The sequence below is a fragment of the Chelonia mydas genome, chromosome 4 (genome assembly GCF_015237465.2).
Source record: "Chelonia mydas isolate rCheMyd1 chromosome 4, rCheMyd1.pri.v2, whole genome shotgun sequence".
Lineage (NCBI taxonomy): Eukaryota > Metazoa > Chordata > Testudines > Cheloniidae > Chelonia > Chelonia mydas.
This window is the reverse complement of record NC_057852.1, coordinates 114713970-114741614: the sequence shown is the minus strand read 5'-3', so window position 1 is coordinate 114741614 and position 27645 is coordinate 114713970. Positions and strand designations below refer to the sequence as shown.

The window sequence follows — 27645 nt, the reverse complement described above, 5'->3', positions numbered from 1 at the left end:
CTTTTACCCCACCTGGAACACTTACTTTTCCATCTGTGGCTGGCTGGCTTTTTATCTTTATAGGAAGGCTTTATTTTCACTTCTTTCCTGTTTTGCCATAATGACTCAGGGCTTATTCCTCTGGCATCTCTTAGACTTCTTTCCCTCTGGTCTTTCATCTCTCTCGGGCAACTATGTGCCAGATACTTTACACTCAAATGCTAGAACCATAATGATTGGTAATAGGACATGGAAACTTTCAACTCTAAACCACTAGCTCAAATTCATCTCAGATTAGCGAAGAAACGAGTTGGTGTCTTAATCTAGTTGTTAGTCTCCAGGTGCACATACCACAAAGCCCATCATCACAAATTTACAGTTCTGTTCGCAGTCCTAGCCAAGGTTTCCATCTGCACACAATGGACTACCATCAGAACACTTGTAGAGGCAAGGGTCAGAGTGGCACAGATATGCTTGCAGTGATGCTGAGCATCCTGCCTCCAACCATCAGACCAGTTTATGGCAGCTCAAGCTAGGCACTCAAACATCGCTAATTGCTTTTGATAATCTTGGCTGTAACGTTTCCAAGATTGTGAAGGGGCAAGAATCATTGCTGTAGAGACCAAAAAAAGAGGTGAATTTTGAGAAGGAACTTAAAGGAGGAAAGTGTTGTTGTGTTGCATGTTGGGGACAATATTACAAACACAGGAGCTGTGTGGGAGAAAGTGCCAAGAGGCTTGAAAGAGAAATACACGAAGGACACGAGGGGGAAGTGGTAAATAGAGATAGTAGTGGTGATTACAATACTCAGGTCCTCTAAAGGAAACACCCATATAAGTACTATAATGGTCTGCTTCCCAAGGGTATGGCTAGGTACAACTCATTAAATGTTTATAAAACAGTATGTGTACCTTGGACTAAAGGTGCCACATAGGTGCAAATTATTAATATTAAATTCATTTTGGATAACATTAGCTTTCTCTTCCATGCAGTAGCAGACATATCAGATGTCTAATTCTTTCCTCACTAAGAGCTTTGATTGTACATCATGTTCCACAGAAGTTTATCCAATTTCACAGACCTTTGAATATGGAATGTAAAGTTATTTCCTCTCCCAGTTACGTGAACCTTGTTACCATTTCGGCTTTGCAGCAAAATATTTGGCAAAGTGAAAATTAATATTTGCACACAACACTGACTTTATTAGGGTAGCTAGTAGCCAAAAAGGATAATTTGGATGTGCCTTGGTGACTATATACCTATTAAAATAGGAGCAAGAGATGAAACATTTACTGAGGGCATAGGGGGCTGTTAGTACATTTATAAGCAAACTGTGGCAAAGTTTAAAAATAAATCTGGGACTTCCTATTTTGATTTATTAAATATAACTGAAGTTAAAAGCTAAGGCAGCCAACTCATTGTGTACTCCTCTCACATACACGGGAGCTGTGCCTGCATGAAACTCCTTGCAGGATCAGGGTCATAGTTCTTGCGTTGAATTTTCTCTTATCATTTGTGGTTCGACCTTCACCTGGTTTTGTCTCCAGTTTCCCATGGTGCGCACACAGAACCAGAACCCTAGCCTAATTCCCTTGAAAATAGACCCAGGAAAGGTTTGCAAAACAGGGTGGTATGGTATATGGGTTTCATAATGAATTTTCCACACAACACTAAATAGCAGCCATTACAATATCTATTTTCTGTGAATACAAATTTAGAGTGCCTAAAATGAAATACAAGTAAAGATGAAAGGTGTTATCTCCTTGTGGATGTTTAGTTGTCACCTCAAGCTAAACGTGGTTAAAACAGAGCTCCTAATCTAGCCCTCTGGAGTGGCGCCCGGATTGCACACTATTAGGGGCGCCTCTGGCTCCCCCAACCCTTACGTCCTTCTTGTCGGAAACTCCGACAGTGCAGAAGGAAGGCGGGTCGTGGAATGGACATGAGTAGCATATCTTGAAGAACACTAGTTACGGAAAAGGTCACTGTCTTTTCTTCTTAGAGTGCTTGCTCATGCCCATTCCACATTCGGTTACTTCCAGCAGTCCCCGTGGAGGCGGGTAGGAGTTCACGGCTCCGCAGATTGTAATACAGCTCTGCCAAACCCAGGATCATCTCTGGCCTGCTGAGTGATGGTGTAATGAGACATGAACGTGTGGACTGAGGACTACTTCACAGCTCTACAGGATGTCCTGGATCAGGATGTGTGCCAGGAAGGCCATCAAAGACGCCTGTGCTTTAGTCAAATGGGCCTTGAGGATCAGCGGCGGAGGGACCTTTGCTAGCTCGTTAACAGGTCTTTATGCAAGAGGTGATCCAATTGGAAATCCTCTGCAAAGAAATCAGAAGGCCCTTCATCCTATCCACCGTAGCAATGAAGAGCTGGGTCAATTTACGGAAAGGCTCGGTATGATTCAAGTAAAAAGCCAAGGCCCTCTGGACATCCAGCACATGCAAATGCCTCTCCTCAGCAGTCTTGTGTGGCTTGGAACAGAACACAGGCAGGAATATGTCCTGGCTCATGTGAAAGGAAGGAAGGCTGGGTGGGGACGCAGCTGGACCTTGTGTTTATAAAACACTGTGTAAGGTGGTTCTGAGGTCAAGGCCTTAATCTCGGAGACTCATCTCGCCAATGTCACCACCACCAGGAAAATGACTTTCCAGGACAAGTAGGAAAGGGAGCAGGAGCCCAGTGGCTCAAAAGGCAGGCCTGGAGAGGACCAGGTTAAGGTCCCGCTGCGGGACAGGGGCCCATACCTGCGGGTAAAGCCTCGAGGCCCCTCAGGAACCTGACAATAATGAGAAAAGACCATCTGACCTTGGATCGGCTGGTGGAATGTGGAGATGGTCACAAGGTGCACTCTCATGGAAGAGCCCTGGGTCCTGAATTGCAGTAAGTAGTCCAAGATGGACTGCACTGAAGAACGCGAGGGAGAAATGCCGCACTCAGATGCCCAGCGGGAAAACCTCATCCACTTGGCCAAGTAAATTAGTCTCGTGGATGGAAGTAACTGGACTTTTTGTGGTTGACCAGTAGTCCCAAGGAGCAGCACATGGCTTGTAGTATAGTGACGTCGCATTGGACCTGAGCCTTAGAGCTGCCTTTGACCAGCCAGTCATTGAGGTAAAGGTAAATCTGGATGCCCCGACACCTAAGGTAGGCCGTGACAACCGCCATACACTTGGTGAACACCCTTGGTGCTGTAGCCAGGCCAGATGGAAGGGCCGCAAAGTGGTAGTGGGCCAAGCCAACTGTAAAACGGAGAAAGCGTCTGTGTCCTGGAAGATTGCTATGTGAAAGTATGTGTCTTTCAGGTCGAGGGTGGCAAGCCGGTGTCCCAGATCCAGGGAGGGGATAATGGAGGCCAGGGAGATCATGTGAAACTTTAGTTCCTTAGGAGGGAGTTTGCCACCAGGCGCTGGATATCTTCAATACCCCTTCGTGAAGGGGAAGAGCCACCCTAGCAGGGGCTATGGAGAAGAGGACGTCAAACAGGGAGTCCATTTGCTCCTCCAACTCCTCCACCTGCAGACCAAGGTTGGATGCGACCCTCTTTAACAGCTCCTGGTGCGCCTTAGCATCATCTGGTGGAACAGGATGAGGGGGCTTCGTGATGGCCTCGTCCGGTGACAAGGAGGCGGCGGCCAGTACCGCAGGTTCCACGACATCCACTGGTGGTCCAGCAGGCTGTTCCCCTTGGTCCACATGGACTTGCAGGGTGAACCCCAACGGTTCTAGGGGCACCACGGGCTGGGCCACTGGGCCTAGAGCCTCGGGGCAGGTTTCAGTACCAACAATGCAGGTGACACCGGTGGTCTGGGTGGCTGCCCTGCTGATGTGGAGCCATATCCAGAGCGATTGCTGCCCAGTGATCCGGATCCACTGGAGCAGCGACCCAGTGCCTGGCGATAATCATGGTCACATCTAGAGGAGGACCAGTCCGAGCAGGATGTGCATTTCTGTGGGGACCTTGGTGACCGGTGGCATTCGGAGGATCCACAAGAGGAAACTAGCGGTCCATACTTCGCACTTCGAGACCGGTAACAGGATGAGGAGCGGGATCTAGAAGTATCGCGGGCTGCGCGGATCTCCCCGAATATGGTGACATCTGTCTTGGGGATCATTGGCAGGACCCACAGCTGCGGTCCTCCAATTATTCCCAGGAACGGCGTTCCGATGACGTTAAGGGCCGGTCCAGATGTTCCTGCCAGGGAGCGTGTGCCTCCGTGGGTCTGCGCCAAGGTAACCAGTGAAGTCCACCTCGAATCCCGCTGCTGATGCCCACGGTCCGGTGACAGTAGAGGGCTCCAATGCGTTTGCCTCCCTAACTCCAAGGCATGACGGCTTCGAGTGGGTGAATGGTGACAGGATGTCCCCCGCAATGGGGAGCGGTACCGTTGGGGTGAAGGCAGACTGAAAGGTCCCAAGGAGGTCTGGGCATTGCCGGGGCCGGTGTGGGCGGCACTGGGAGGGTCCAGATCTCCTGCGTAGCCTGAAGCTGAGGAAGGCCCACCTCTGTGTCTGGGCTTCCAGGCAAGAATGGGGTGGGCTGCATCGCTCCATGTCAGCAGAGGCCCAGCTTCCCAATGGGGGAGATGAGCTGCCCAGCACGGGTCTTAGCTCGCCCCCAGCCTCATCCTTCCCCTGGTGGGGAGCAGGAGACCATCCCCTACCAGCCTTCTTCGACTTCTTTGTTATCTCGTCTTATACTTAGATTGTAAACTCCTTTTTGCTCTGTTTGTACAGGACCTAGCACAATGGAGTCCTGGTCCATGATTAGGGATAGAATAAGACAAATAATAAATAATCAAATAAATAAATAAATAAATAAATAAAATAATTCACCATAGATGTAGGCATTAGCAACTCCATTTAAGTGAATGGATTTGCAACTATTTGTGCTAGCTGTGAATTTGGCTTCACGATGTCTCCCACCCAAATAGTTTCAGTGGCTTTGTCCAAAAATAGCCACTTTTGTTTTTTCCTTCACCATATCAAACATCATCAACTCAAATCCATCCCTTTGAAAATTCAAAAATACACATATCGTATCTCTTACCAAAGAGGTCTGGCAGTGCTACAGCATGGAAGCAGTTTTAAGTACTTGCTGTATTCCTTCTTTCATAAGTGTGGGTGTTTTAATGTATGACTGAACATATTAGAGAAACGGTTTTATATATGACCAGTAGATGCTAATGTGACACGATGTGTAAAATTATTTGACACTTAACACATGCTAATATTTTTTCTTGCAAGTTAGAATGCTCATTGAATTCCTTTACCCATTTATAGGACACATCATCACAGCTGCACTGAAACTAATTATTTGCTCAGGGCTATTCTTTCCCAATTACAAACAGCATACTTAGAAAGCTTTCTTTGGAGTGTTCTTTAGCTGAACAATTAATTTCTAGAGCTGACAAATTTCTCCCTACCACATCACAATTACTATTATTATTATTATTTATTTGTATTGCAGCAGGGTATAAGGGACCCAGTCATAGATCAGGATCCTATTGTGTTAGGTGCTGTACAAGAATATGGTCAATGCCCGAAAGAGCTTACAATCTAAGCGGTAAGACAATTACCAAGACAGTAAGTTCCTCTCGTTCCCTCTTTCTGACCCAGCACTCTGTTCCCCACTGCCACCCTCTGTTCCAACTCTTCAACATTTTTGTATTGTTATTACATGCATCTCCAGAGCTTCCATCACTGTAGTATCTTTCCATCTTTCTCCAATTACCGCCGCTACGATCCAGCAGTGGATTCCAGGATCCAAAAGCTGTACTAGGCGAACTGCTCCAAGGCCATGAGGGAGATCCTAGATGGGCCCTCACCCTACTGCACGATCCCATCTGAGTGTCTCTACAGCTACTTCAAGGATGTATTCAACCGCATAGCCCAGGATGACGTGCAGCGCCCAGAGTTCCTCCACCCCCTGCCCCATGTTGACGAAGCAGGTGTCCTGGAGACTGACTATACACCCAAGGAAGCGATGGCCAGACTCTCAAAAACAAAAAACACAGCTCCTGGGAAAGACAGCATCCCCTACAGCCTCCTGAAAAAGCGAGATCCTGGCTGCCTGGACCTCACCACGCTCTTCAACCAGTGCAAGTGATTCTGCCGGACTCCCAGCTCCTGGAAGAAGGCCATGACGGTACTGGTGTATAAGAAAGGCAAGTGGGATGCCCCAGCAATTGAAGGCCCATCTCCCTCTGCTCCACGATGTACAAGCTATATGCCAGTTGCCTGGCATCGAGGATCACAGAGTGGTCGGTGAGCGGGGGAGCCATCAGCTCCATGCAGAAAGGCTTCATGTCCTGCAAGGGCTGCTATGAACACAACTTCGTCCTCCAAACCACCATCGAAACGGCCAGAAGGGCGCGGAGGCAGTGCGCGGTAGCGTGGCTTGACCTGGCTAATTTTGGGTCCATGCCCCACCACCACATCTTTGCCACGCTCCAGGAGTTTAGGATGCCAGAGAACTTCCTTCATTTGATTGGAAAGGTGTACGAGGGATGCAGCACCACCATTCGCTCGGTCGAAGGGGAGACCGCCGAGATCCCGATCCGGAGCGGAGTTAAGCACGGCTGTCCCCTCAGCCCCATCATCCTTAACCTCGACATGGAGCTGTTGCTGAGAGCAATCTCCAATGGCACAGATGGCTTCAACCTCCATGGTGAGAGGGTGAGCGTCCTGGCCGAGGACGACCCAGAGAGCCTCCAACGTATGCTAGACGCCACCAGTTGAGCTGCCAACTGGATAGGGCTCCGCTTCAATGCAAAGAAGTGCGCAACTCTCCACATCAACGGCAGCAAAAGGGACTCTGTGCAGACGATGGGGTTCCAGACCCAGGGTGAGCCCGTCATCCCCCTGGCAGATGGGCAGGCATACCAGCATGCCGACGGGTTTCCGTGTTCGGCAGACACCCAGGAGATCTTGCAGGATGCCACCAAGATAGACATCTCCCTGCTGGCACCGTGGCAGAAGATAAACGTCCTGAACACCTTCCTGATCCCCCACATCTCGTTTGTCTTAAGGGGATCCGCCGTGGTGAAGGCACCCCTCAACAAGGCAGACAAGATCGTCCGGCAGCTGGTGAAGAAGTGGCTGTTTCTTCCCCAGAGAGCCAGCAACAAGCTGGTCTACATCGCCCACAGGCATGGCAGTGCCAATGTCCCCCGCATGGGCGACTTGTGTGACATTGCGGTGATCACCCACGCCTTCCGCCTGCTGATGCGTCCCGACGCCATGGTACGGAACATCGCGGCGAACGCCCTCCATGACGTGACAAAGAAGCGGATCAGCAGAGTCCCCTTCAACCAAGACATCGCCAGCTTCCTGAGCGGTTCCCTGGATGGCGAATTCGGATGGGATGGGAGCAACATTGCTTCACTGTGGTCCCGCGCTTGCAATGCCATGTGTCGTCTGGGGAAGCGCATCGACTGCCGCTGGGAGTGGTGCAAGGAGCGCCAGGAGCTGGGAGTCTGGATGCCGCAGATCAGGTCCGACAACAACACCATCGTCACCCCGAGCGCCAGAGGCATGCTGGAGAGGACCCTGAAGGCAGCTATCCACTCACTGTACATGGAAACCCTGAAGCGTAAACTGGACCAGGGTAAAGCCTTCAAACTGACCAGCAAGTGGGACACCAGCAACTACTTGCTCACTGGGGGTGGCTGCACCCGTTTTGCTGACTGGCAGTTACATCTGGAGTACTTACTGCTTCTAACTCTGACTGGTAGAAGGGTTACACATACTTTCAAGTAAATATACATTTAATGGCAGCCATAAATTTGTAAACCCCGATATGAGACCCATGCTTGTGGACTCAATATTTCAAGCCCACACTTGAGTATTCACAGTACTGTATAGTAAACCTGGCTTTATAATTCTGGACCTGGGTCTCACAAACATCCTAACATATCCATATTGCATTACACAGATCTTCTGACCTGGGTCTGTGGCTTGAGTTGCATCCATACTGCAAAATGACAGGACCTAAGTGTCAATGGGTGGGTCCTAGGATCTGGTGCTGACCTGAGTCAGAAAGATTTGCGTATGGATGGTAGTGGGTTTGGCTCAGTCCAGAATCTGATCCTGGATTTACATTGCAGCGTAGACATACTTCCCAACACCCATGCTGTCCTCTCTAGTCCACAGAAAAAGCTGACACAAAGATCATCTTCCTTGGTTGTTGATCCGATCAGGTCATGCTTGTTCTCCTTGATTCCCTCCATTGGCTGCAGCTCTTCCACTGTATCCAGTTCAAGCTTCCTGACTTTCCCTTTGTATAGCCTTAACCCTTTCTATTTATTTGTCCTTGTCTCTTTTTGTCACTAATTCCAAATCACACTCCACTGACAGTGCTGAATTCATCTGCCCACTCATCTGCTTCGCTCACAAGCCATCTCTTTTGCCTTCTTCCATACTACCCTATTCTGAACAGGTCTTCAAGGGCACTCCTCTTTCCATATTCAAGTTCCTGCAGCAGTCCCACCAAGACATGTGGATATGGGTAAGTGACTTGCTAGTACCTAATAGTACTTATTGTACAGTAGCAGGTGATATGCTTTAATTAAACATGTGCTTCATACTGGTTTATACACAAAATGTATGGATCACACTTTCCAAGTGACCCCTAAAATTCTGCTTGCCTGTTTTCCACCTGCAATTGTTTGTCCGAGCTACCATATGTCAGGATATCTAGCAGAAGAACCCTGAAGTGTGAATCCATCCCAGCTATGCTGTAACCATATGTTGCATTTTCAAATTGATCTGTCCAGCTAATAGTAATTTTAAGAGGGAAAAAAGATTATTATAAATCTCAGCATTGATCTGGCCCAAAGTTGGGCACATCTCCTCTGATCACAGTCAGTTTTGTTTATGTACCAATAAGGACGATTGGAATGTGAAGCAGGAAGTGGTAAGAGGGTACTGAAGCTTTTCACCTTTAAATAAATATGGCGTAGATTTGTAGTAGACCTGCTATCTAGCATACAATTACATAAATGTATAAATTCAATCCAGCTACTACTGGACAAAGCCCTGCATCCCTTTTTGGCAGTGTTGGTTGAGAGCCTAGGCAATGAATGGTCTTAGAGAATGAACTTCCTTTCACCCCTAAAGATAAATCCTGCCAGGTAAAGGGTGAGACAGAATGACATGGCAATGTGGGAAAACTTCCACCACCATTGTCCATGCTGTACCTGTTCTGTGGATAATTAGAAGTCTTCAGTTATCAATCAAGTCAGCAGCTACTTCACTTACACAAAAAATGGTTAAGGGAAAAAACTAATAAGATCATATTTAGTTTTTAGGCTACGGAAAGCATGATGTTCAAAATTACTTGCCAGCGAGCATCCCTTTAATATCAACATTTATACTATGGGGCAAATGATTATTACCCTGTACCTTTTTCTGCTCCACTTGTGTCATTCTTTTCGAGTAGGAGGAAGTGAGGACTTTCAGGGAGAAAGGGCAAAATCCCAACTTGAATCAGTGAAGGAACAGCAATCACTCCAAATAAGTAGGGCCAGCAAAATTCCTACAAACAGATGCAAACATGACATTTAGTAAGGTTTCCCTTTAGTGAAGCCAAGATGAAAAATAGCTTTGAGGGAGCAAGCTGTGTCTTTTGAGATAACTTTGTGAAATGGACATTGTAATACTTCTTCCATTTCAGTTTAGCCAGTGATTTGAACACAGCCTCTGTGTGCGGGGAGAAGAGGAGGGGGGGAAAAAAGAGGAAGAGAGAATATAAAAAAAGTCAACTGAGCATCAGTGAAAAAGAGGAGTGGGGAGGGGAGCTGGGACGAGGCTTGGGACAGGTTAAATATATGGCATGCTTTTGCTTCCCTTTAATATTACAAACCACAACCAAAATGACTCAATATTAACAAAGTCAAAATGACCACAATGAAACCCTATCACCATATCACCTGTCAACTTTAGGAAGCAATACAGTATTACAATGGTTATATAGTTACAGATGACTGCTCATGGCATCTTAGTTCTATCTACTTGTTTAAAAATCATTCAGACTGGCTACAACACATTCAACACCTCATAAAAATGACAAAAATTATATTTAGGAAAAATTCTACTTTCCCAATGCATATTCTTTATTTCTAGTAATCAGAGCATGGGGCTCAGAATGGGGTACTTCTGATTTGAACTGAGACACCGAACTCAACCTCAATCTCTGTGCCATGTGTAAAATCAAGATAATACTGCAGCAAATTGGTGGGTGACCAGAATTTCATGGTTGCTACTACACTGCACACCGTGACCATTCTGAACTTCACTGGCCCTAGGAGTACACCTTAGATCCTCCTGTCTCAAAACACCAAGGTGCCCATTGACTTCAATGGGGTCCAGATGTCATCCTAAGCCTCTACTATTTTAACTAAAAGGAAATTTTGCCTTAGCAGTATTGGCTCTCCATATATAGTTGAGCAGTTCTAATTCCATCCAGTAGAGGGCACAAAAACACAATTCACCATAATCCTTACCCTTCTCTTCACTTATCTTGGAGTCATGATCTGGCTATGTTCTATGAAATATTTATTTTTATAATTATCTAGCTCTAGCACAAGAGCACAGCACTAATAAGACAGTAGATTTTTGAATTATAAAAATACAGGATACTATTTAATATTGTAGATATTTTTGCATTTAGAAAACATTATTTTCTAAAAGAAATGGTTCAAACGGTAGGAGTACAGGATCACTATTCTCTCTTTCACCTAAAATTGTTAAAGGGAAAAATGAAGTTATCAAGCAAATAGCATTCCTCTCTACAACTCAACAGAACCTGTTTTGATTTTTTTTTCAGTCATTTCCTTGCTCTCTTTTTAAAAATACAGTAAAATGTGTAAGGAATTATATTTTTCTTTTTGTCTCTCTCTTTAAGACTGAGGGGAAAAAAACCAGAACAGCAAAGTAATTGAAAACCTTTTAATCTAACCTGCACTTCCAAGTCTATTTATAACTCCTTGGCACAGTGAATAAGAAATGTGCCTTAATTCTAACATTATGATTTTATTACAACATTTAAACAGCATTATGCATGCATGACATTCACCAAGAGTTAGAAAAATGATCACATGCTAATTTATCTTGGACTTTCCCTAGTAATAAGGCTCATAATTTCATACTGTATTACATAAGCTATTATGAACTGACAGTCTGTGACTATTAAACATTGCAGCTATTAAAATGTTACAGTCAGTTATATTATTTTAAAGGGTATTTTACTGTAGTTTCAGTGAAATTCTTTAAAGATTACTTGACAGTAAACAATAAAACAGGAATAACATCACACCAAATGGAAGATTCCTCTATTACACTGCACTTGAAGAAACAAACTAAAAGAACATGAATAAAGAAATGTTTTCCTTCCATCACCAGTCTAGATATTTATTTGTCTAGGTACTTATATGACACTCATCACTGTAGTATCTGAGCACCTCCATGTTATCAATGGGGATCTCATTGCCACAGGAAATCACTGAAGCCAGGACCTTAGCAAGGTTCAAAAAGGGATTGGGCGTTTATATGGGTAAGAAGAAGAATATTCAGAGTTATCATCATTAATGTTAAAACACATTTTGGGGGAATGACTATTAAATCTCATGCTTCAGTGATTAAGACAATCTTTAACTATTAGAAACCAGGATGAGACTATGTAGAGGTCAGATTACCCCACATCTGCCTATTGCATAGTTCCTACACCTTCCAAAGCATCTGGTGCTGGCCACTGTCAGAGGCAGGATATTGGACCAGGTGGACCTCAGGTCTCATCCAGTCTGGCAATTTCTATTTGAGCACCAATGCAAGGGCAAAACTGCCTAAATTCATCTGAGGAAATGGGAGGGGATAACTAGTAATAATGGAATGAAACTTAGCAAAGGAAAATGTAAACTGGCTATTGGGGAGGGGAAAATCCTTAGAAAGAAGTCTATCAGACTGGAATAGCATCACAAGAGAAGTGTCCCATCAGTAGGCTCTCAAACCGGGACATTACAAGGCATTTGAGAGAACCATCTGCCCAGGGACTGCTGTATGGAAGATTCCTATATTGGCAAGGAACTAGACAAGATGGTCTAGAAAGCCTTCACATCTCTAATTTCTATCAATATTATCAGAAATTCATGCCGTTGTCCATAATGTTTCCGAGAAATATAATTTTAAAAGAAAGTGGAAACCTTGCATACCAAACTCAGGTCCTCTGGGTTCAATATTAGACTCTTTGTCTACAAAGATATTATGTAACATATGGACATTCAGTCATGGAGAAAATCAGCTGCAAGAGTAGAATGTATGGAGCTACCTAGGAGACCTCATGAAAAGTTACCGCCTTAGTGGATTTTAGATTTAACTTTTCTTCCATAATAATCTTTGAAAGTCACTGAAATTTGATCACGACACTGAATACTGTCATTACTTAAAACAAGAAGCAGATGGGGAACCCACGGAAAAGTACTTCAAAAGAAGGGTTTCTGGGGAAGGCAGTTTATAGAAAATGTATCAAGGGAAATCTGGGTTTCCCTTTGAAGAAATAATGGAAATATGTAGGAGTATTGTGAAAAAAGCAAGAAAACAGGATTAACATTAACTCAGAAAAGGAAAATGACCTTTTGGTATCCTTCTGTTCCCAAAATGTCTTATGTTCTAATTCTGTAATTAACATTGGGATAACAATCTTAGCAGTGGTCTCATTTTAAGATGATCATAAAGTATGATTTCACTCTGCCTATCACTGGTGGTTTCATTTCATTTCATTCATTCTAATTAGAGACTTGATCTTGAAAGGTGTGGAGCAAACTGCTCAGATTTCAGTAGGGCTACGTGTGCTCAGTTATGTGCTTTTCACAGGCTTGGCTGGATTGGAGCAAAGTGCTCAGCACCTTGCATCATCAAGCCCTCAGAGCACCTCTCCAAGTACTTTGGAAATGATTTCTCCAGCAGAATCAGAGCCCAAATCTTTCGACAAGAGCCAGCTGCCATTCTTCTATCTTTCTGAATGGAAAATTAGGTTTTCAACAAAACAAATTTTTTTTAGTGAAAAGTGGCCACTTTCTGTGGAAAGTTTTGACCTTTTATCAAAAACTGAACACCCATACCTGCTCCCCCCACAAAATGTTTTGATTTGGATTGCTGTCACCGTTGCTGTAGTTTGGGCGCCTCATGAGCGCATTCTCCTGTACGGTCCAGGTTCCTCAGAAGGACAGCATCTCCCATAATGCACTGTGGCCAGGGGTCTAGCCAGAGGGGAGACCGTGGTTCATCCGGAGAGACATAGCCCAGGCAGGGAGCCCAGCCCCTAGAGGAGAATGAGAACATGGGATACCCAAACAACAATTCTCCTGAGGCATAGCAGTGGCATTTCTGAATCAAAATTTTCAGTTTGGGATTTTCCACTGAAAAGTCAAAATTTTCCACAGGTTTCCACAAAAAGATTTTCCAACAAGCTCCACTCTCAACTGTTTGTGTCTCAGTATTTTTCTGTAACAGGACCCCCCCCCCCCCCGCCCCCGACTATAAATGCTGCAGGGCCCATTTTTTCCCTCTCAAGCAATCAGGAAGAAAGGAATTTGAGGGGGAAGCTTTTTATTTACATTAGGAACATCAGAAGTTGCTAGCCAACTATGGCTATCGCTACACTATGAGCTAGAGATGGGATTCCCCTGCCCATGTCCAAATACTAGCCTGAGTATACAGATCAGTGACATACAGGGAGGAGCAGCAGCAGAGGCATAGCTGAGCCCTGCTGAGTACATACCCACCAGTTTCGGGCAGGTTTGTAGTGGGCACAGCTCAGCTGTGCCTTTACTGCTGCTACCAGTGCAACCACTGTTACTTACACTTGTGTTAGCTCGATGAGAGCTAGCAAGAGGGTGTATACAGGAGCAGGGGAAATCACAATCCCTAGCTTGGAGTGTAGAAGTAAACTGAGATGGGATGAGCAGTAGTCTATTTGTTTTATTTGATCATGAAATGAGAGAGCCATTTTAATTGCTGTAAAGGAGACTGAGAACACACTTGTTAATGGAATAACAAACCTTTATCAAACAAAAGACGACACTACAAAGCAAACAGCTATTGTAACTGGCTGTTTTGCTTTGTGGGCGGCTAGAAGTAGATAATTTCTTCATTTTTAATGGTCAAAAACCCATCTTATTTCCATTTAGAGCCCATGATGTCTTCCCAAAACAAGGTAAAACAGTAACATAAAATTTTTCTAAAGTTACATTAGGTCTGTGAAAGTAATGTATAAAAATTTGACTCTTGATTAGTGTCTCAGATTTCTTGTACATTTTTTCCATAGTGCCAAGGACACCGTGCAAAGGAGAAAAAAAAACAAATTACTTTTGTAGATAATTAATTATTATTATTATTAATGGTCTGCCAGCCTAGGGAGTCTTATTTGCAATAAACCTTTACCTTTACTAAATCTATACTCCATGGCTTTTCAGTTTTTCACTTTTTTCTCCAAATACGTCTTTTAAAACTATTATTGTGAAAAGCTATACATGAGAATGAATTCAGTCCTTATAATAAATTTCAGGCCAGCACAGTACAATAAAAATCTATTTTTACTGTACAAGACATTGATCTTCCTTTGTTTCCTCTATAGAGGAATTTTACTTTTTATTTACAAAAAGGAGGAAAAAAAAGAAAAAGAAAAAAAAAGAGACAGTCCTTATCTAAAGCAATAAAAAAGTGCCCTCACCTTCTAACAATGCATTTTAATGCACATTGACTTTGTAGTTCATACAGACCTGACAAGTCTGCTGTTTTCCCCTGTAGGCTAACGATTTTTGACCCTTTCTACAGGGAAATTGAGCAATTTGTTGTTTTCCTCTTGTGTATGTGTTAAGAAATATTCTTGGCATTAAGCACCTGTGAACTTTTCCATTGATTTCAATGGGCTTTGAGTCAGACCCTAGAATACTTCAAATTCACATTCTGTTTCCATTCACTTCTCTCATGATTTACACTATCCAAATCCAGGTTCCTCGTACCAACTCAAAACATTTTTTTTTCTCTCTCTCATTGGTTTGTTTGTTTTGGGACTTTTGTGAATATCTTATATCTCACATTTCTCACTTCATCCCAGTGCATTTCTTGAAACCACTTTGCAATTGTTCAAGTTCTTCTCTGGAACCAGAGAAAAAAATTCTTTTTCAGAAAACAAAACAAACCGGCAAGGTATTCTGGAAATCTCAGTTTGCACGTGCTCAGAGATTTGTTAGTTTGGTAGTTATATTCTCTAAATATTCCATATGTACAGAGCATGCTCTAGTCCCATGATGCAGGGACTGAGCAGGACTTTCATGCAATTGCTCCTCCTCTTCTGCCACAGTCCCCTAAGGCACTGGATATAGTAGCTGAAATTAGAGACTCTCTTTTGTAGACTCGATATTCCCCCTGCTGATGCCCTGGCTCTCTGATTCGTCTCCAACCTGAGCTTTCCAAAAAGTGTTAATTTCTATAAAGATTATTGCCAACATAAGGAAAATCAAGACTTTGGAGACAGTGACATTACAATTTTCAATCAAAACTTACTAAATTCAATGGAAGTCTTTCTACTGATTTCAGCAGGGTTTGGATTAGGCTCTACAGAAGTACGACAGAAAGATGGATGCAAAATGCAACATTAACAGCAGCATCCAGATTCCTAGACATTTTACTCACTAGTAGACCTGTATGAATAATGCTTTTTTTATTATTTATTGGCAATTCCATAAAAAATTTTGATTTCAAGTCTAACCAAAACCTTTTTTTTCCATTTTGTTCTACCATATATATGGTAGAACAAAATGTGTTGCAATTTCAATTTTTTTTAAAATTAAACTGAAAGCAATATCAAAACAGTCATTTTGAACTGAAAAATTGAAATGCTTCATTTCAAAAATGTCAAAATGTTTTGACCTTTTTTGTTTCCCTTGCCTCCCCAACACCAACAAGTTGACAAAAACCAATAAAAAAATTGCAAAATATTTTTGTGTTCCCGAATCTGCATTTTTCGCATACAAAAATAGTTTTGGATGAAAAATTTCACCCAGCTCTACTCATTAGGTCATATTGTGCAAGGTACAGAGAATTAATTTGCTTAGCATTTCATAGATGTTATTCTGAACCTAATTTTCAACCTGTTGAAGTAACAGCTGGTCTTCACTTCACATTTAAAGATGCAGCACTCCACAAGTGATTACGGCATTATTTCCATCATTTCTGTTAACTTTCATTTATTTAGTCCTTTCTTACTGGATTATACTAAAACAGTGCGTGTGTTGGGGGGCAGTGATCTATTTTCAACAGCCAATGTATAAATGAAAAATATTTGAAATAAATGCACTCTTATGGAAAGTATTAGAAAATATATCCCATCACTCAACAGAATAACTGTGTGCTAGCTAGTGCAGGATGCCCAGTCTACTTCAATTTTGGTATGCAGATTGCAAACACATACATCAGGGAGAAAGCTACTTGTCTTTGTAACTGAAATTCTAAAAATTCCCAGGCATATGGAATAGAGGGTGGTTATCTTCACTGTATGTGAAAGGAAGTCACAGGTCAAAACATTTTTTAGGACTCACTACTTATTAAAGGACTTGTAGGCATTAGCAGATGCTCTAGTACCAACAAGAGAGAAATCAGTATCAGAGAGTTTTACTTTCTCACTGACACTATGAGCAGTGCTAACATAATGCTTGTTCATATTTCATATACAGGGCTCCGTCCCCACACAGCCAAATAATCTATTCGAGTTTTTTAGGCTTGAAGAATGCAGCACTGGGACCAGAATTTGAGCACGTTACACAGGATTGGTCGTCATGAACTACTCCTAAACCCTGTGGAACCAAGTCTTGCAGCACATTCAATTTTTAAAATATTTTTTTAAAATCAGAGCTTTTATTTGCAAATGTGGAGATTCACTGCTGCAATGTCATGTCTTATTGAATTAATTAATGAACTCCATACAGGTAACAGGCAAATACAGATGGTTTTGTAACATGATAGAGTCTTACTAATTTTTTTAAAAAAACCCTCAAATTAATAAACATGTTCACTTCTAATCTTTGGGAATACTGATATTTATGAACAGACCATATGAGACTAAGCAAAGCACCATGGGTAATTTATTAGTGTTTGTGGCTACCTGAAACAAAGCCAGCACTCAAAGGGCTGGTTGCAGAGAAGCTGTGTTAGTCTTCCCACTGGTGGTTTTACCCCTGCAACCTTTCAAACTAGGTTTTATAAAATCCTGTGTACAATTCCAGTGCTGTAAAAACAAATTTAATATAGAGAGAAATGCACACGATTCTTGATTTAAAATCCTACAGCAACATGCACTAACCGACAGGCCGGGCCTCGCACTGTTGCCAGGTCATGACCATTGGGTGCTTTAGTTTTTGTTCTGGGTGGCTTCTGAGTTCCAGCTCAGCAACTCACAGCTTATAATTAGGTAGAAATGCGTAGCTGTATGACAAGAAAATTGCTTAAGAAAAACTACATCCTCTGCCTTATGTGCCACTGGGAGAGGTATATCATATACATCACAGCTAGATAAATAAAGTAGGCAGCTCCTAAGAGTGTGCTTCAAAGGGAACTGTGCTCTGTTAATAATTGTTACCCCTCATCCAACTCTCTTACATCTGAGAAGGGTAGAGTTGGGCACCAATTCATAGCAGCAAGATCACCCATAATGCAACACTGACACAGCTATACAAAGTTGGGCCCTCTGTTCAGAAAAGTGCCTAAGTACCTGCTTAAATCCATTCCTAATCAAGTAAGCCCTGAGGTGCAGGCTGAAAGTTGATGGTGGATTTAATGGACAGGAGGTCACAAAAAACAGCTTAAAGCCACCTTAGTCCCCACTCATCACCCCAGGCTGTGAGTTCTGTGCTTTGTTTCTTAGAGGTACAGCACAAGATCTCACCCTATACTTTCTACTGGTATCTTATTTCTAAGCCTATTATAAAATGCTTTTTAAAAATCTTTACTATCACCCAAGACTATTCTTTGACTCATTCTACTAACTGTTCTAAGTGACACAGGATTTAAATGTCTTGCTGATAGCTGGAGATTTATGTTCACTGTAATGCTAAGGCCCTACTTCAGGAAGGTAATCCTACTGAAGTCATTGGGACTATTATTTATGTGCTTAAAGTCAGGTACATGTGTAAGCAATTTGCTGAATTAGGGCCTTGGTTTAACTCTATCAGCCTTTACTATTTTAAATACGGGTAGAGAGAGGCTATGATGGTTCTTTGTGTAGCACTCAGAAGCTCTCTGTATATTAGTGTAAATGTAACTTTTTCTGACTTAAGATCTGGATAGAATGCCAGGGTTCTATTTTCCTGCACATGGTTCCTTTAAGGTTTGAAATTGTGTTGAAGAGATCAAAGGGACTTTGCTCTGGGGAGTAGAGTGTGGTCTTAGAAGAGACTGGGGCTCATGAAAGATGCTCCAGCACTGGGTTTTATCCAACCCTGCTTGTAAGTGTTTGTTGGATTCTAACAAAAAGCTTTAATAAAATGCTCACGTTTAAAAAACAGCACTCTGATCTGAAAGTGTAACATTCACATGTAATTAGTATGCATCCATGTAGACAGACTTCTGTGCAGAGCCCCACTGACTTAAATGAGGCTTCAGGAAGGGTCAGGAATCCATCCATGCAGGTTCCACCGCAGGATTGGAACCTAACAACTTTTAATCCTAAAGTAATAACAGAACACTCCCCTCACAGAGAAATCTCTTTGACTACTGTCATAAGTATTTCAATGACAGGATTTATATTTATTTACACACACACGACTCACAGCACTAGAAAGGGATGGATTGCTCTTCATGTTATCACAGTAACATTTAACAGTCTTTCAGCTGTCATATCTCAGCAAGATCATGTTCTCCTTAGTCTCCACCTGCAGGCTGCGGCTGCCTGGGAACAATTCTTTATAGCTTTCTTTACTGAATTTAGACCGTATCATTAGTTACCAGGCAGCCTTTGCGTCTGAGTCAAGTACACAAAGTCTTAGGAAGGAGCAGTTTTAGAAGTCGAACAAACAATGAGGCTTTAAGAAGCAATGTAGCTTAGTTTTTGGGACAGGTTATTGTCCCAACGATACAGAAAATTATGAAATAGCTGGCTATACAACATATTTCAGTGCATCTGAAGCAGCACTTAAAAGCATAAGAAAATGCAACCAGCAAAATACAAAAGGTTCATATGTAAAAGGTTTTAAAAACAATTATCTTCTACTTCTAATATCATGTCATTCCTTGGGGACTAGTAAAGATTAAGTCTAGAAAGGGAACTACTAACGTTCTCTTGGTATTTTGATATAAAATATATGCCTAAGTAAAATCCATTTAAGATCCCATTTGATGCAGAATATTTTTCACGGGTCACAAAGGCTTAGTCTACACTAGAATGTTTTTGCTGGTATAGCTATACTGGCAAACTACCCCAGGGGAGATGCAGCTTACACCAGAAAAAGAGTTCATTTGCCAATATAGTTTATACTAGTTCCTTGAATGAACTATGTCATACTGGCAAAGGGACTCTTTTCCAGTATAAACTGCATCTACACTAGGGCTTTTTGCCAGTATCAGAATGTCGTAAAGAATCACATCCCTACCCAACATTATTATTCTGGCAAAAGTTTCTAGTGCAGGCCTGGCCAAAGACTGCTGCCAGTTCCTCAAATACTGGATGGAGCTTTACTGTTCTTAAAAAAAAAAAAAAAAAAAAAGAAAGAAGAAAAACAAACAAAAAAATTTATTTCCTCCTATTGTTTCAGTGACAGCTGCAAAGCACAACATAGCCACAGCAAAATTAGTGTGCTGACATTTAAAAAAATCAATTTGAAACCCAGGCCTGATGCCGTTCTTGCCTACTCTAGTTCTGTGCTGGTGTAATTCCGTTTCCCAAAATGGGGTTATTCCTCATTTACGCAGGTGTGAATCAAAGAAGAATGGACCACTCCTGTTGCAAGGGAAAACACGCATACACGCTTCTTATTTGAATTCCCCGGAGTCTATCCCATCTATACATGGGGTATGTATATGTAACTTAGATTTTAACTGTGAATGGGAGAGACTCACATAAATTTCATGTACATTGCTGAAAGAAGAGATTCTCCAGTACATCCAAAGCATAAAGAACAAGCAGGTTTCCTTATAGCGTAAAGGTTCATTAGAGATTTAAAAAAAAAAAAAAAAAAAAGATGGATAAACACAAAACTGAACAACTAAGGAATAATGCACTCCCAAGTCTATTTAATAAAATTTTAACTCCATACTGGTGTTCAGGTCACACTGTGGAAGCAAATTACAGCTAATTTTATTGAGCTCACCAAAGCCTCTATATGGAACTTCAGATTAGCACTACATATTCTGTGTGTGTGTCATTCCTTACGAGAAAAGGATGAATATATATGGAACATCTTCATGACAAGCACAGACACAAATGAGAAATAAAATACTGTATCATTAGACAGAAGTGATCTGTTGCAAGATTTACGATCTCTACGCACAGTGACATTAGCCAATTGTTGTCCCTCCCAAACATTTGATGGTGTACTGAACCAGGATCACCAACAACAAAAGCACAGGCTTCTACTTTTTGAGCTGTATGTGTAAATCTATTTGCACCAGACAGTAAAGGGGGACATGATATGCTTAGTGAGTGTGTTACACTTAGGCCACTAAACTATCCCTTCTGGTTTAGTTATGTTAGAACCTTTTAAAAAAAAATTAATATCACCATACACTTACTTGATTTTCCAGCTTATTATATAGTATATACACACAAATTATATTAAAAGAATATTATTAAAAGGTGCTAAGCCAAACACTCAAGGTTAGGAAATAGCAGAATTACGGTTATCTGTGCAATTTTAATTATGGCCCTTGCATATGGCTCTTGCATTATGGTACAGTCTTTAGTTACACAATCACACACCATTTTTTCCACATGACCCCTGCCTCATCCAGCAGATTGGATGGATGGTGCTAACTTAATGAGCAGCTATTCAATATTTTGTTTTCTCATTGTTCAGTGTGCAGCTCCAAACTTTATTTACTATGCAGCCTCTGCTCTGAAGAGAGAATTATCATGATTAATTTCCTCTTGGGCTTTTCTATAGCACTTAGCACTAGAGTGCCTGAGTTACTATTGCCAAGCATGCTCAGGGAGGATGGACTCTTAACGCCGAAATCAAAGATGTTTCTCCTGAGCGTGTGCGATCTGCAATTTTTAAAAAAGGCTTATAAATTGGCCAAATTTGGGTGGATATTTTCAGGGATGGCACAAAGCACATCCCTGACACAAAGGCCACCCAACTGCCAAATTTCAAGCCCTGCTTCCAAAGTATGGGGTCAAGAGCCACTGGGGGGGGAGGGAATGGGAAGAGAGAAAGATTATCAGAATTTTTTTACATGGGCAAAACAACGTATTTTTCCCTAGCCTTGTTCTCTGAAATGGCTGGAATTTTTTTTGCAAAAACATTGCTTGAAGCAGGCACCTGGCATGTGAAATTTCAGGGCAAATGATTAAAGTTTGCCAACCTTATAAGTAACTGAAAACAGGGCCATATAATGGGAACTGTCAGGCAACCTTACTTATAGACAGCTCTAGCATCCTTCCCTATAAATATGTACACAGACTTTCTGTGTATATTTCTTTTCTCTCTCTCTCCCACCCACCCACCCACCCAGGAAAGAGAAATGTATAGACAGAGACAATTCACACATATCATGCATACCCCAGCAATGGGAACGGTTTGTTCACAGAGCTAACTCTCGGATCAATGGGACAAAATTAAGAAAGCGAAAACATTTGAGAAATCCTTCTGACAATGGGATGTACCAGTATTAGATCATGGAAAAGTCCCCCAAGAGAAGCATTATAAGCTTGGACTTATTCTGCCTGGAACAGTCCTGAGAGGAAAACGAACTGGATGAAAAATAGCCTTATCCTCAAAAGAACATATTAAAAGTTGCACATGCTAAAAAAAGCCAAGAATGCTCAAAATTAAGTAATTTTGGAGCCAGTGGCAATATTATATCTCCCATGTTACTCAAGATAACACAATTACATTCTTGTGGGCCAGCATAAGTTGACATTTGCAATTGCTCTGGCTTCCTGAAGAAATAATGGCTTCAGGTTACAGAAGGCTGAAGCATGATGGTGGTCTAATTAGCACACTACGACATAGGAACTGGGATGATACAGAGAAGCAGATCACCTGTGGAAAAGTTTTTTTTTTAAAGTAATTATATTCTGTGCCCAATTCTGGTCTCAAAAAAGGTTTTACACTCATGTATCTCCACTGGCTTCCATGGAGATATAGTAGACTTTATTATTTGTATTTGTGCAAAGGAGGTCAGAATCAGAGCCTTGAAGTTCAAACTAGTGTTTATCCAAAATTAAGGGGGGAAAGGGGATTTGGAATAACTGGGGGACATTGACACAGCAGGTACAGTAGAGAACCAGCAGTGTGACTGTTTAACTTGATTTCCAGAGACCTATTAAGCTTTCTTAAAATATTACACTCCAAGGAGGACAGCATCTATAGATTCAATACTATCATTTAACTAGCTTCAGAGTCAAAGGCAGTAAAAACATGTCAGAATCCAAAAATATCTGTATTTAATCTCAACAATCTGCTACTGTGATGGCCTTTGCATTCATTCCAATAGACTCATAGATATTACGGTCAGAAGGGACCATTATGATCATCTAGTCTGACCTCCTGCACAATGCAGGCCACAGAATCTCACCCACCCACTCCTGCAATAAACCTCTCACCTATGTCTGAGCTACTGAAGTCCTCAAATCATGATTTAAAGACTTCAAGGTGCACAGAATCCTCCAGCAAGTGACCCGTGCCCCATGCTACAGAGGAAGGCGAAAAAGCCCCCAGGGCCTCTTCCAATCTGCTCTGGAGGAAAATTCCTTCCCGACCCCAAATATGGCGATCAGCTGAACCCTGAGCACGTGGGCAAGATTCACCAGCCAGATACCCAGGAAAGAATTCTCTTTAGTAACTCAGATCCCATCACATCTAACATCCCATCACCAGCCATTGGGCCTATTTACCATGAATAGTTAAAGATCAATTAATTACCAAAATCATGTTATCCCATCACACCATCTCCTCCATGAACTTATCGAGTTTAATCTTGAAGCCAGATAGGTCTTTTGCCCCCACTGCTTCCTTTGGAAAGCTATTCCAGAACTTCACTCCTCTGATGGTTATATCCCTTGCTAAAAAATTAGTTTGCTTACAACATTGATGTCTGTATTCCAATATATGACATAGAAATAGCTAAGAATGCTTCTCCAAAATGTTGTGATAGTATCAGCAATACACCAGAAACATCAGTTCCTCATCCTATTCAACAAGGACAAAATGGCAGAAAGAGCATTGCTACTATGCTGGTGGCCAAAGCAGTGCAGGAGAGGGAGAGAGAGGGAGAGAGACTCTACACTTCCATATGCACCATGTATATAATCTTTGCATCAGAACTCTCAAGGCAATGCACAAGGGAAAATACATACATGTCTGAAGTACGGCTAGTGTGTCCACCAGCATGAATCCACATAGCCCGACATGAATGTAGGAATGAAGCTGTGAGTATGATGTTACCTCCCTCACAAACAGTAAAAGTTAGAAAAATCCTTGGTGCACAAGCATACTGCATGTTATATTTATTTTGAGGTGAGGATTCAGTCCCTTTCTCTGCTACATTAACTCTGAGCCAGCATCTCAACCCACAGAACCCAGAGAACGTAAAATGCAATGTAGTGAAAAGGTTTTACCAGTGAGAGTCTGTAACAGCGACATTAGTTATAAATATTGCACCTTCACAGTTCCAATGTCCATTGGCATTTCCACACTTAAAAGGACAGGGCCATACTCTGCCAGAGAGGAGGCTGGCAATTAAGGCATTAATCAAGACTCCTATTCATTTCACTGGGTTTTGGATCAAGTCCACATACCACAGAGAGTTCCTGGAATACTGAAACATCTGATTGGCAAATCCAAGCCCATATTCTATTCACTCCCATGTGTAGGAGTCTTATTTTTCATTACAACAAGTATTCAGACAACCACTGACTTCATTAAAATTCCTGAAACTTTTACATATTTGAATATTAATGATTATTGATCTGAAAGTTCATAATGGATGTCTGTTATTTCCTATCTGTTATTTCCTTATTTTAAAAATTCCAATCATCCAGTCAGAGAACAGAAACAATGCCCTCTGATGTACCTGACCAACCATGCAACACAAATGAAGAGCAGATAGAACAATGTACGAAGATATAGTCTAAAGGTTATTTTTTCAAACTATTCAGTGAATACTTATGAATAACAAATGCTTTCAAAGAAATCAGGATCCATTTGTTAAGAATTCATGAACAAAAAAAGGAGCTAAATTTGTAACAAATATTACTTTCAACTATTTCTGATAGAAACTAACAATCCAACATGCAACAATAAAAAGTGGTGTGTCAGTATTTTAAACAATTATGAGAGTAAACAAGGCCAGTTGATCTTATATCAGGGATCTCTAACTCAAATCACCACAAGGGCCACCACCATGAGGACGAGTATATTGGCTCAAGGGCCGCATCACTGAAACCTCTTCTTGCAACACTACAAAAATATAGTCAAAAATGAAGAGTAATATAGTATGCTATTAAAAGTCAATGTATTAACTTTTTTAAAACTAATGCGAAGAGGGGTTTTAATAAAATATAAACACTCAGTAATGCACCTCACTCAAATGACAAAACACACATTTATTTACTTGGTTAAAGCCCCTCTCCCCCTGGCCCCGCACCTGCCCCGCCTCTTCCCAACACTTCCCCGCCCCCATTCCAACCCTTTCCCCAAAGTCCCCACCCCAACTCCATCCCCACCCCAGTCCCGCCTCTTCTCTGCCTCCTCCCCAAGCGCGTCCCTGCTCCTCCCCCGTGAAAAGTCTGAAGTGTCGCCAAACAGCGGCAGGAAGTGCTGGGAGGTAGGCAGAGGAGCGGGGATGCAGCACGCTCAGGGTGGGAGGTATGGGGGGTTAGGAGAGCTTGGCTGCCAGTGGATTCGGCGCCTATGGCAGGCTGCAGGAAATAACTCTGCGGGCTGCATGCGGCCCCTGGGCCACATGTTTGAGACCCCTGTCTTAGATTAACTGAACAAAGGATTTAGTTTTCCATAATTTAGCACAACCAGCTACTAAGGATATGACCCTTGGTGAGGTTTGCAGGTTTCATCAAGATACTATTAATTGGGGCTTTCTTTGTTTTTTGCAAATTCCTGCACATTTAAGTTCTCCACATTTTACAGTCAATGACACCATCAATTAGGATGTTATTAAATTAAGACATTGGCAGGTGGCAGAATTTGATTTGCAGTAACAAGAACAACGAGGAGTCTGGTGGCACCTTAAAGGACTCCTCGTTGTTTTTGTGGCTACAGACTAACACGGCTACCCCCTCTGATACTTAACAATAAGATCCATTCATAACCACCTATAGGGTAGGGCTACATTACAAGCAACGTTAAAATCACCCAGTAAGAAGATGTATATTAGAAACATTGTCACTCTATTCAAGGTCATATGGTATCTTCTTTGTCAGTTTTATATAAATTTTTAGAAGTCATTTAGAAAACAGTTATTGAAAAGCTCTAGGCACCTTTTTCATATCTTAAGAAATATAAACAAACAATGTAAACAATACTAGGAAAATCCAGCAATTTCCCATCAGGAAAAGGGAGAAAAGGAACCTAACTCCAGCCACTTGGGCTGTTTAATCTTCTGTTGTCAGACTGGAAACCTCTTTTGTAACTATTTTCTTCACAATGACTCTGCATATCCAAAATGACTGACTACCTAAAGCCACACTCTTCCACCTCATTAATAAGAGCATAAGAATGGCCATACTGGGTCAGACCAAAGGTCCATTCAGTCCAGTATCCTGTCTACCAACAGTGGCCAATGCCAGGTGCCCCAGAGGGAGTGAACCTAACAGGCAATGATCAAGTGATCTCTCTCCTGCCATCCATCTCCACGCTCTGACAAACAGAGGTAAGGGACACCATTCCTTACCCATCCTGGCTAATAGCCATTAATGGACTTAAATTGATGGAGGTTATCTAGTTCTCTTTGAAACCCTGCTATAGCCCTAGCCTTCACAACCTCCTCAGGCAAGGAGTTCCACAGGTTGACTGTGCGCTGTGTGAAAAAGAACTTCCTTTTATTTGTTTTAAACCTGCTGCCCATTAATTTCATTTGGTGGCCTCTAGTTCTTATATTATGGGAACAAGTAAATAACTTTTCCTTATTTGCTTTCTCCACACCACTCATGATTTTATATACCTCTATCACATCTCCCCTTAGTCTCCTCTTTCCCAAGCTGAAAAGTCCTAGCCATGATAATTAAGTACATACACATCACACACACAAACTTGGGGGGGAAAAAAAAAAAAGACTTGTGTGTGTGATGTGTATGTACTTAATCATCATGGCTAGGACTTTTCAGCTTGGAAAAGAGGAGACTAAGGGGGGGATGTGATAGAGGTATATAAAATCATGAGTGGTGTGGAGAAAGAGAAGACGGAAAAGTTATGTACTTGTTCCCATAGTGTGGTTTTCTACCTACAGAAGGAACAATCACAATCCTCAGTGTCATTCTTTAAATGCAACACACAGAAGGACAACATCATCCATTAAGTACTTACATTTCCAAATATTTCTGGGAGCCCCAAAACCTGAGCAATGAAAACTCCAATACAGATGAAGATTGCTGTGACCTGCCCCAGAGCACCCCGGATCTCCTTAGGTGAGATTTCACTCAAATAGATGGGAAGGGCACTGAGAGAGACACCTGTGAAAGAAGGGAACAGCAGAGAAATTGCTGTAAGTACAATTGACTTAACATTGAACCAATAAATGAGCAAGAATTTATTTAGAAAAGTTTGACTACCAATCTCAGACACCACCATGATGAGGGTGGCATAAGAACCTATATAGAACAGAACAGAATGTATGCTTGTGTGTGCGCACACGTGCGCACTAGTATCCTTGTACCATCTAATCAACAATAGTTTTAATTACATATCTGAAATGATGCATGCTGGTCAGGACTCCATTGCTACAATATGAAGAGGGCTGTTCATTCTATAGAAATTACCACTAGCGGTCCTGGGGCGGGGGTTGCCTTACTCAGCCAGACATCCAAAATAAGCAGGATGGGGAAGCTGTCCTTTTGGTTGCCCGGAAAAAAAACTGGTAGGAAGGAAAGGGCTAAGTTATCCCTGGATGGGATACATGTGTGTGCTAAGGAGTGGGTTAAAATAGCACTGACCTTCTTGTCAAGAAGGCAACTATCAGTGGGGGGGAGCATAGAAGAGTAATAGCAGGATGCCTCTCTCAATTCTCTGGGTATCAAGGGGCCATCATCTGCTCCCTGTCAAAGGATAGCAAGGGAGAGGATGCTGATACCACACTGGTTTCACCCTTCTTTCAGGTTGTGTTTATTGCAAAGGCTGTGTGTTGTGAAGATGTGCATGCAGTGTAGCAAGAAAGTGAAGCCTCAACCCTAGATATTCCAGTGGAAACCCCATACACTGCTATGTCTGAAC

The 27645-nt window shown here is 42.1% G+C and overlaps 1 protein-coding gene across 3 annotated transcripts in view; it reads right to left on the bottom strand.

Moving 5' to 3' along the window:
• SLC2A9 (solute carrier family 2 member 9) overlaps window positions 1–27645 on the bottom strand; it is a 168978-nt gene that overhangs the window by 104442 nt on the left and 36891 nt on the right. For all 3 annotated transcript variants that reach the window (XM_037898063.2, XM_043544649.1, XM_043544650.1), the window contains exons 5-6: window positions 26743–26888; window positions 9395–9527 (exon numbers count right to left, since the gene is read on the bottom strand). In XM_037898063.2, coding sequence (XP_037753991.1) covers window positions 9395–9527; window positions 26743–26888 — 279 coding nt within the window. The remainder of the gene's footprint in view (window positions 1–9394; window positions 9528–26742; window positions 26889–27645) is intronic.